At 52.6% G+C, this 10,332-nt stretch overlaps 3 protein-coding genes across 3 annotated transcripts; 1 reads left to right on the top strand and 2 right to left on the bottom strand.

The window, feature by feature from the left end:
* Positions 1 to 179: 179 nt before the first annotated feature.
* On the top strand, positions 180 to 4,288 carry ENH_00082290 (DEAD/DEAH box helicase, putative; the record flags this gene model as incomplete). The annotated part of the gene is made up of 5 exons (XM_013583022.1): positions 180 to 191; positions 593 to 734; positions 2,365 to 2,687; positions 3,093 to 3,299; positions 3,758 to 4,288. 5 exons carry the CDS (start codon positions 180 to 182, stop codon positions 4,286 to 4,288), a joined length of 1,215 nt encoding a protein of 404 aa, XP_013438476.1.
* A 1,839-nt stretch (positions 4,289 to 6,127) lies between these two features.
* Positions 6,128 to 9,075, bottom strand: ENH_00082280 (hypothetical protein, conserved; the record flags this gene model as incomplete). Its single annotated transcript, XM_013583021.1, has 3 exons — positions 6,128 to 6,628; positions 6,849 to 6,922; positions 7,224 to 9,075. 3 exons carry the CDS (start codon positions 9,073 to 9,075, stop codon positions 6,128 to 6,130), a joined length of 2,427 nt encoding a protein of 808 aa, XP_013438475.1.
* A 792-nt stretch (positions 9,076 to 9,867) lies between these two features.
* Positions 9,868 to 10,332, bottom strand: ENH_00082270 (hypothetical protein; the record flags this gene model as incomplete). Its single annotated transcript, XM_013583020.1, has 1 exon — positions 9,868 to 10,332. One exon carries the CDS (start codon positions 10,330 to 10,332, stop codon positions 9,868 to 9,870), a length of 465 nt encoding a protein of 154 aa, XP_013438474.1.

Genomic DNA, 10,332 nt, shown 5'->3' with positions numbered 1-10,332 from the left:
CATTATTTTGGATAATTAAATGAATTAAATGATTTATTTTGGGAAATAATTGAGTTATTTTCCGCTTCAGATGGGGATTTCTGAGGATCATAATTTGCACCCACGCGCTGGCGCTGGGAATGAACTTGCCGTGCCGCTCTGCAGTTTTTGCTGGCGACGCTTTGGCTCTGACTCCCACAATGTTCAAACAAGTAATTCTTTTATTCTTTTTCTTTTTTCGTTTATTCTTTTTATTATTTTTATTCTTTTTATTCTTTTTTCTGCATTTAAGACCTTCTGCTCTTCTGCTGCTCACTCCACTTTTTAGAGCATGCGCTCCCGGCTTTTCGCCGCTCTTCTACTCTTCCTTCTCGTGCTGCAGCAGCAGCAGCAGTAGCAGCAGCAGCAGCAGCAGCAGCTGCTGCTGCTGCTGCGGGTACTATTCTTTTCGCTTCTCATGCTGCTGCTTCTGCTGCTACTCCTGCTGCTAGGGCTTCTCTACCGGTGCGCTGCTGCTGCTGCTACTACTCCTGCTGCTGCTCCGCTTTCACCCCTGCTGCTGCTGCTGCTGCTGCTGCTGCTGCTGCTGCTGCTGCTGCTGCTGCTGCTTCAGGCCGGGGGCCGCGCACCCGGCCGCGGCTACGACGCTGAGGGCCACATTATATTTTGGGAAGTTCCATTGAAGAGAATTAATCGCCTTTTGGAGGCCCGCCTGCCCCTCTTCTCCGGAGAATTCCCCGTCACCCCCATGCTCTGTGAGCTCGCACAGCTAGCTAGCTAGCTAGCTAGCTAGCTGGCCAGCTGGCTAGCTGGCCAGCTACTTAACTAGCTGGCTAGCTAGCTGGCTAGCTGGCTTGGTGGCTGGCTCGTCAGGCAGCTACTTAAATAGCTGGCTAGCTGGCTGGCTAGCTAGCCGGCTAGCTAGCTGGCTAGCTAGCCGGCTAGCTAGCTGGCTAGCTGGCTAGCTATCTGGCTAGCTAGCTGGCTAGCTAGGCTAGCTAGCTGGCCAGATGGAGCTCGCTAGAGTCTAGACTGCCGTTAGCTCGGAAGGAGTCGCAGCCTATTTGAACGCCAATGCCCAGATGCACTTAACTAGCTAGCCAGCTAGCTAGCCAGCTAGCTAACCAGGTAGCCAGCTAGCTAGCCAGCTAGCTAGTCAGCTAGCTAGGTAGCTAGCTAGTTGGGTAGCTAGCTAACTAGCAAGGTAGCCGGCTAGCTGGCCAGGCAGCTCGGTAGCTAGCCACACAGTTGCCTAGCTAGGCACACAGCAGGCTAGCTAGCTAGCTAGCTAGCTAGCTAGCTGCTCCTTGATTGCGGCTTTGGCTTGCTGCTGCTGCTGCTGCTGCTGCTGCTGCTGCTGCTGCTCAGGCTTGAGGACTCTGCGTCTGAATTCGCAGCTGGAGGCTCGGGGGGCCTTCGAGCAGCAACTTGATGCTGCTTTCAAAAGACTTTTTTTAAATCCTTTATTTTCTCTTTCTGCTTCCAACAAAATGCCTTCTGAAGAGCAGCTCCAGGTCCTCAGGTTCCACATCAGATACCACGTCAGGTCTGCTGCTGCTGCTGCTGCTGCTCATGCTGCTGCTGCTGCTGCTCATGCTGCTGCTACTGCTCATGCTGCTGCTGGTGGTGCTCTTTAGAGTGCTACAGCTGCTGATGCTGCTGCGGGGGGTGGCAGTGCTGCTGCTGCTGCTTGCACTGCTGTCGAAGTGTCCTTGCTGCTGCTGCTGCTGCTGCTGCTGCTGCTGCTGCTGCAGGTTCACTTCAGATTTGCTGCTGCGCTCTGGGCTTCTGGCTCGCTTTGTGCACACTGAGGAAGATTGTGGTTTAAACATTTTTGGATTTATTGCGGAGCTGCTTTACGAGAACGGCAGCGGCGCGGTGCTGCTGCTCTTCTTGCTGCTAGCAGGCAAGCAGCAGCAGCAGCAGCAGCAGCAGCAGCAGCAGCAGCAGCTTTGCTTCCTCCTTGTTGGCCATAATGCCCTTTATCTGCTTTTTGTTGCTCTTTATTTATTTTTATTTTTATTATTTTTATTTATTTTTTTTTTTATTTTATTTTGTTTAACTTTCTTTGTTTGCCGCTGCTGGGCATCAGCTGCAAATTTGTGCGTTGCAGCTATTTGCATTTGTACATATTCTTATATTTATATTTATATTCTAATTTATATTTATATTTAATATTTATATTTATATTATATTTATATTTATATTTATATTTATATTTTATATTTATATTATATTTATATTTATATTTGTGTATGCACAAAGATACAATATATATATAATGTATACGTTAGCTGCGGAGAAACAGCAACAGAAGCAAAATTCGCATTGCTGCTGCTGCTGCTGCTGCTGCTGCTGCTGCTGCTGCTGCTGCTGCTGCTGCAGGTTGTTTGGAGGACATAGCAGCAGACCCGCAGCGGAGCAGCGGGGAGAAGGAACGTTTGCTGCTGCAGCTGCTGTGCATTTGCTGCGACCCGAGCAGCAGCAGCAAAGTGCAGTCGAATTTCGTGCTGCAGCAGCTGCTGCTGCAGCGGCGCGCAGCAGCGCGGCATCGCGCGCGAGCTGCTGCTGCTGCTGCAGGCCGGGAAGCAGCAGCAGCAGAACTTGCTGCAGCAAACCTGCAGCAGCAAGCAGCAGAATCTATCAGACCCTTCAGCCCGAAGCTGCCAAGAGATGCTCAAATAGCTGTTGAGGCTTTTTATCAAATGGTAAAATAATTTTAAATTAAATTCATTTATTTTCACAAATTGGATCTTTAAATGCAGCATTTTAAGTCCTAAATTAATTCAAAATAAACAACTAATTCCTCTTTTTACTTCTCTCATTTAATCCTTCAAATTTAATTCATTTTTCCCTTTTTACTTTTTGCAAATTGGACACGCAGACCGCGACCTGCTGCTGCTGCTGCTGCTGCTGCTGCTGTGCTGCTGCCTCCCCTTATTTGCACTTGTTTGTAATTTTGTTTATTTGCTATTTATTCCATTATTATTTATTTTTATTTATTGTTTATCATTTATTATATATATTGTTTGTCTAAAAGATAAATCTCAAGAACTAAATATTTGGAATTAACTCTCTGCTGCTGCTGCTGCTGCTGCTGCTGCTGCTGCCAGGCGCTGCGGAGTACATACAGCTGTTTGGCTGCAGCAGCAAATGCACTTCGGGGGCAAAAGGGCTGGACAGCAAAAGATGTTTCTTTGCCATTTACGGGTTTGTACTTCGGAGCTAATCCTGAAGACCAGCAGCAGCAGCAGCAGCAGCAGCAGCAGCAGCAGCAGCAGGGAGGGAGCAAGACGCTGCTGGAGGAGTACAAAGAGACGGTAGGGGAGAAGTTGCTGCAAATAAAAAGATATAATTCAAATAGTTTTATTTTCTTAATTTATTAAAACTAATTAAATATAATTTCCAGGTTTTTGTCGCTGCATATGATGCACACAATCGTGAAGAGCAGCAGCAACAACAGCAGCAACACAGCAACAGCAACAGCAGCAGTAGCAGCAGCAACAACAGCAACAGGAGCAAAACAAGAGCAGCAGCAGCAGTAGCAAAACAAGAGCAGCAGCAGCAACAACACAAAAGCAGCAGCAGCAGCAGCAACACAAGAGCACAGCATTAGCACGTACGCAAAAGGGTCAACAGCAGCAGCAGCAGCAGCAGCAGCAACACAAGAGCAGCAGCATTGGCAGCAACGCAAAAGGGCCAGCAGCAGCAGCAGCAGCAGCAGCAGCAGCAGCAGCAGCAGCAGCAGCAGCAGCTTTGCGAGGGTGTCTTGCTGCAGGTGCACGGGTTCAGCCTGCAGTCGCCGTTTGGGGCTTTGGGTTGCATGCGGGATGAAGAAGTTGGAGTGTCTTTGGAGGTTTTGGAAGACAACATTGAAGTGTCTTTGCCATTTCCAAAAGAAACCTTAGCAGCAGCAAGAGCTGCTGCTGCGCTGCTGCGGCTGCCGCGCTTCACGCCGCCCGCAAGCAGCAGCAGCAGCAGCAGCAGCAGCAGCAGCAGCAGCAGCAGCAGCAGCAGCAGCAGGCGCACCACGGAGCTGCTTGCTGCCAACAGCTACCTCAGCGATCTTTATGTTCATGGAAAACTCGCCAGAGTTGTCAACGAAAATGGAGTTCCTCCGGAGCAGCTGTGGCTGCTGCTGCAGCACTTCGTGTTGTCTTTGAGCCGGCTGAGCAAGGGGCTGCTGCTGCTGCAGCAGCAGCAGCAGCAGCAGCAGGGCGGCTGCAGCACCAAAGTCGAGCTGCTGCTGCCCTTCGTCGAGCAAATCTGCGCCCGAATGAAATCTGTCCTCAAGGAAGAGTCTGCTTAGCAGCAGCAGCAGCTGCTGCTGCTGCTGCTGCTGCTGCTGCTTGTTATTTATCATTTCTTGTTATTTATTGTTTATTTTTTACCCAATTATCTCGCCATTTGTTATTATTTTTACTTGCTGCTGCTCTCCAGCAGCAGCAGCAACTACTCAGCTCCCTCATGGCCCAACAAAGACTGAAGAAACGCCAGCAACAGCGGCCTAAGCAGCAGCAACAGCAGCAGCAGCAGCAGCAGCTGCTGCTGCTGCTGCAGCACAACAGCAGCACGCATGCACCCTTTCTACTTAACAATGTGGGGCCCCCTCTAATGGACCCCAGGGGCCCTCGGGGGGCCCCCAGGGGCTTCTCGGGGGCCCCCCAGGGGGCCCTCCTAGAGCTTTCCAGGGGCCCCCTGGGGGCCCCCCATTTAGGGGGCCCCAAATGTCGCTATTTCAGGGGGGCCCCCAAGGGGGGGCCCCCCAGTGGGGAAAAGGCATTTGTGGGTTTTCTTGATCTTGTGTATGAAAGTGTAGAAGTATAAAAGTGAATATATTTATTCATTTATATAAATGAAAGTACTTATTCATTTATATAAATAAATATATTTATTCATTTGTACAAAAACAAAACAAATGTGTTTGTTTGTAATTACATCTCAAGTCTATTTATAAAGCTTTGAAGACTTTCTCGGCGTTGCCCTTTTCACGCCCCTCGTACATATAACTAGCTAGCTAGATAGCTAGCTGGCTAGCTAGCTAGCCATCTAGCTAGCTAGCCAGCTAGCCGTTGGCTGTGAGCAGTCTCAAAGCCAGGCGACTAGCTGTAGCAGTTTTAGTTCAAGGGTCTCTAGCTAACAGCTGGCCAGATGGCTAGCTGAAGGCTGCCCAACTAGCTAGCTAGCTAGCTAGCTTAATAGCTGGCTAGCTGGCTAGCTAGCTAGCGGTCATGGGCCTAGCGGCGGCAGCTAGCCCGTGAGGCTAGCTGCCTTAGCTGCTTCGGCTTGGGCAGTCAGCTGCTGGTAACCAGAAGGTCTAGCTAGCTAGCTAGTTGGCTAGCTAGCTAGCTGGCTAGCTAGCTAGCTAGCCAGCTAGCTAGCTGCTTGTCTAGCCCCCTAAGGTAGCCATGGCTTATCTAGCTAGTTGGCTTTCCAGCTTGCCGTTTAGCCGTTTGCGCGGTTAGCTGGCTCCCCAGCTAGCTAGCTAGCTAGCTAGCTAGCTGGGGAACTGGCTAGCTAGCTAGCTAAACAGCTAGCTGGACGGCTAGCCAGCTGGGTAAATAGCTAGCTAGCTGGCTAAACAGCTGGATGACTAGCCAGTCTCCCTTTTGTGGGAGGGCTTGGACTTTGCTAGAGGCAGAATGCAGGCAACAGGTGGGCCCTTAGCTAGCCATGAGCTAGCCAGCTAGCTAGCTAGCTGAGTGGCTAGCTCGCTGGCTAGCTCGACGTAGGGCTGCAGCAGCTTCTTAGTTCCATGAAGGGGAGTCTAGCTAGCTAGCTAGCTAGCTAGCTAGCTAGCTGACCAAGCCTCTCCCTCTGGCTCCCTGGCCGACTGCTAGCCACCTGGCTAGCTCGCAGTGCTGCCCTGGCTAGCTGGCCGAGACAACAGCTAGCCAGGCAGCTAGCTAGCCAGAGAGCTAGCTCGCCAGGCAGCTAGCTGCGCCAACAGCTAGCCAGACAGCTAGCTAGCCAGGCAGCTAGCTGCGCCAACAGCTAGCGAGGCGGCCAGCTAGCCAGACAGCTAGTTACCCAGGCTGCTAGCTAGCTAGCTAGCCAGGGGCTCTTGTTCCAGCGGCCCGCGGGCCTCTAACCTGGGCATTTGGCCAGCTAGCTAGCTAGCTAGCCAACTAGCTAGCTGGCTAGCTAGCTAGCTGCTAGTCCCCGAGAGGAATTCTTTTTTTCGTGCTGCAGCCAAAGAAGGCAGCCGGGCCTGCGGAGGCAGCAAAGAACATTCCCCCAGCTGAAAGACTTTGGCTAGTTCATCTTTTTGTGCTTCTCTGTCGAAGCTGTCGCTGCGCTGCAGCAGCAGCTGCTGCTGCAGCCGCTGCTGCTGCCGCTGCTGCTGCTCCAGCGTCATGCTGCGCTTCGTCTCCGCCATTATTTGCTGCAGCGTCTTCCGCAGCGGTCGGCGCCGCACGCGCCCAGCAGCAGCAGCAGCAGCAGCAGCGGGGGGACCTGCTGCTGCTGCTGCTGCTGCTGCTGCTGCTGCTGCTGCTGTTTGCTTCCGCCCCACAACGGGGATGTTCACGAGGCCCTGCCTGTAACTAGCCTTTCCTTTCTCTCTGCGCCGTGCTGCTGCTGCTGCTGCTGCAGAGTCACTCTCCCGCAGCAGCAGCAGCGGAGCCGGGCCGCTGCCAGAGGTCTTCGTCTGAGACTGCCAGCAGCAGCAGCAGCAGCAGCAGCAGCAGCAGCAGCAGCAGCAGCAGCAGCAGCAGCAGCAGCAATGTGCAATGGCCACTTTCACGGGCAGCTGCGGATTACTTGACAGTCACGATTCACTATGCGCAAACCTAATGAAGACAGCAGCAGGAGCAGCAGCAGCAGCAGCAGCTGCTGCAGCAGCTGCAGCAGCTGCAGCAGCAACGTACATGGAGAGGGACAATGCGGGAGCCCAGTGAGCCACGAGGCTGCGTCCTTGCGTACAGCTGAAACAACAACCGTCCTGCAGCAGCAGCAGCAGCAGCAGCAGCAGCAGCAGCAGCAGCAGCAGCAGCAACCGCAGCAGCAGCAGCATTCAAGAGCAGCGACAGCAGCAGCAAAAGAGCCTCTGTGTGCTTGCTATAGCAGCAGCAGCAGCAGCAGCACCAGAAACAGCAGCCGCGGCAACAGCAGCAATAGGTGCCGCAGTGACAGCAGCAGCAGCAACTGCAGCAGCAACTGCAGCAGCAACAGCGGCCGCGGTAACAACAGCAACAGCTGCTCCAGCAGCAGCAGCAGCAGCAGCAACAGCAGCAGCAGCAGACCTGCGTCTGTTTGTCTTCCAAAGACCTTCCAAAGTCTGCTGTAATCTTTTTGCTGCTGCTTTTGTGTCTCTTTTTGCTGCGCCTCAATTGCGAGCAAATCCAGGGGCTCATCGTCGCTTGAAGACTCAACATCCTGCTGCTGCTGCTGCTGCTGCAGCTGCTGCTGCTGCTGCTGCAGCAGCTGCTGCTGCTGCTGGCCTTCAAAAACAAAATCTTCCTTCAACGTTGTCTTATGCTGCACCTCGAAAAAGTCTTCATCTTCCATTTGCTGCTGCTGCTGCTGTTGCTGCTGCTGCTGCTGTTGCCAAGTCTCACCGTGGGACTCTAACTCGTTTGCATCTGCTGCTGCTGCATTTGCTGCTGCAGCATCTGCTGCTGCGTCATTTGCTGCTTCATCGTCTGTTGTTGGTATGCGTGGTATTGCTGCTGCACTGTGCGGTGCAGCAGCAGCAGCAGCAGCAGCAGCGATATCAGCAGCCGCAGTTGCAGCAGCAGCTGGTGAGCTTTCTGTCACGGGGACCTGTCCTATGTCCAGCTGCTGCTGCTGCTGCTGCTGCTGCTGCTGCTGCTGCTCAATACCGTTAGGATCCTGCGTTGCTGCTGCAAACGCCATCTTTAGATCCGTTGCTTCTGCAGCAGCAGCAGCAGCAGCAGTAACGTACTGTGCTGCAGTTGCTGCAGCTGCTGCTGCTGAAGCGCTGGCTTCGCTCTCTCCCAAGGCCTCAGCCGCTGCAGTTCCTGATTGCAACTCTGCTGCTGCATCGGCTGCTGCGTTTGCTGCAGTGCCTGCTGCAGCTTCTGTTTCTGCTGCTGCTGCAGCAGCAACCTGAAAGACCATTTCAGTTGCAGCAGTTGCTGCACCTGTTGCGTTCCACAAAGACGCCACCCCTGCAGTAGCAGCAGCAACAGAAGCAGCAGCAGCAGCAGAAGCAGCAGCAGCAGCCTGTGCTGCGGAATAGCCAGATGCTTCCTCCGACTCTGCTGCTGCTGCTGCTTGCTCATCAGCTGCAGCAGCTTCTGGCCATTCTGCTGCTGCAGCAGCAGCTGCAGCAGATGCCTCTTCATGTTGATTGCTTTCCTCAGCTGCAGCAGCAGCTGCAGCAGACAATTCGGCATTTTCATTGCCTCCCACGACAGCAGCAGCAGCGGCAGTAGCTGCTGCTGCTGCTGCTACCGTTTCCGTGTCCGTGTCTTCCACAGCAGCAGCAGCAGCAGCAGCTACCGCTACCGCTTCAGTGCCTTCCGCAGCAGCAGCAGCAGCAGCAAATTCTGCCCCCGTATCATTGTCGGTATCGGTGCCAGCGGCAGCAGCAGCAGCAGCAGCAGCAGCAGCAGCTACTGCATCATTGCCAATATCCTCAGCAACAACAGCAGCAGCAACTGTGTCATTGTCAGTATCCTCTATAGCAGCAGCAGCAGCTACCGTGTCATTGTCAATGTCCTCAACAGCAGCAGCAGCAGCAGCAGCTGCAGCAGCAGCAGCAACGTGCGTTGCTGCAGCTGCAGCCACTGCCGCAGCGTCTCCCGTATCCAGTTCTGGGACTACTGCCCCAACCCGTACTGCTGCTGCTGCTGCTGCTGCTGCTGCTGCTGCTGCTGCTGCTGTTGCTGTTGCTGATGATTTATGTTCTACCTCGATCTGCTGGTGAGGCTCAGAGGGCTGGCTTCTCGCAGCAGCATCAGCAGCGCCAGCAGGGTCTGCTGCAGCATCAGCAGCAGCAGCAGCAGCAGCAGCAGCAGCAGCAGCAGCAGAAACAGGAGAGTTAGCAGCAGCTCCTGCCTCTTGCCCGTCTTCTGTCTTGGGGAATGTTTGAGCTGATGAGATTTGCTGCTGCGTCTCTTCTGCTTCCATTTTCTCTATTCATGTTTCCCCCGTGCTGCTGCTTCGCTGTCTGCTCGGGCTTGCCTTCTTTGCTGCTGCATGCTGCTTCCTTTTCTTCCAAAACCTTTAATTATTTTTAATTTATTTCAAAATTGAATTATTTATTCTCCACTTTACTTTTTATTTCGTTCTAATTTCCCTTCCTTTGGCTTTTCCTCCGCGCGGCGGCAGCGAGCAGCGGGCTGAGGCCCCGTGCGAGCTGTCTGTACACTTGAACACTTGGAGCTTTTGCGTGCAATTAAATTTAAATAAATTATTTTCATTTTATTTAATTTAATTAAACTGATCGAATAAGAAAGAACACAACTCGAACTCCGGCCGGTAGAACCCCTGGGGCAGCGGAATCCAAGTGACCTGCTGCCAGCAGCAGCAGCGGGAGAGCGGAAAGAGGAATAAAATGGGAAATTTGGCAGCAAATAAATTCCTTTTTTCTTTTTTTTAATTTAATTTTAATTTTAAAATAACAAATAAGAAATTTTAATCCAACTTATGGCTGTTTTGCCTTCTTTTGCGCAGTGCTGCTGCTGCTCTGTCTCGCCAGCTTGCGCTGCTTACGACACCTGGGAAACCAAATTGATTAATTTGAATTTATTTTTAATTTCATTTTATTTATTTTTTTCTTTTAATTTAATTCCTTTTGTTTTGTCTCAGTGCAACACGAGCAGCTTTTCAGGGAGCATTACAAACTGCAGCAGCAGCTGCTGTTGCTGCTGCAGCAGCAGCTGCTGCAGTGCCTGTTGCTGCTGCTGCAGCTGGAGGGACCTATTGCTGCTGCTTTTGCTGCTGTGGGTGCAACCGCTGCTGCTTCTGCTGTTGCTGCTGCTGTTGCTGCTTCTGCTGCTGCTGTGGGTGGGGGCTGCTGCTGCTCCTGTTGCTGCTTCTGTAGCAGGCCATTTCCACCGCCTGCTGCAGCAGCAGCTGCAGTGCACGCCTCAGCAGCAGCAGAAACTTCAGGAGGCGCAGCGACAATATCAGCTGCAGCAAAGACTGCTGCAGCACTCGGGACCTGCTGCTGCTTGTGCTGCTGCTGCTGCCGCTGCTGCTGCTGCTGCTGCTCGCCGTCATAAAGCGAGTATACAAATTTCGCTGCTGAGCCATTCCCGTCAGCAACAGCGCAGCAGCAGCTGCTGCAGCAGTATCAACAGCTGCTGCAGCAGCACCAACAGCTGCTGCAGCAGCACCAACAGCTGCTGCAGCAGCACCAACAGCTGCTGCTCCTAAGGACAT

Source organism: Eimeria necatrix, genomic scaffold, assembly GCF_000499385.1.
Source record: "Eimeria necatrix Houghton genomic scaffold, Enh_scaff8, whole genome shotgun sequence".
Lineage (NCBI taxonomy): Eukaryota > Apicomplexa > Conoidasida > Eucoccidiorida > Eimeriidae > Eimeria > Eimeria necatrix.
This window is presented reverse-complemented; position numbering and strand designations above follow the sequence as displayed.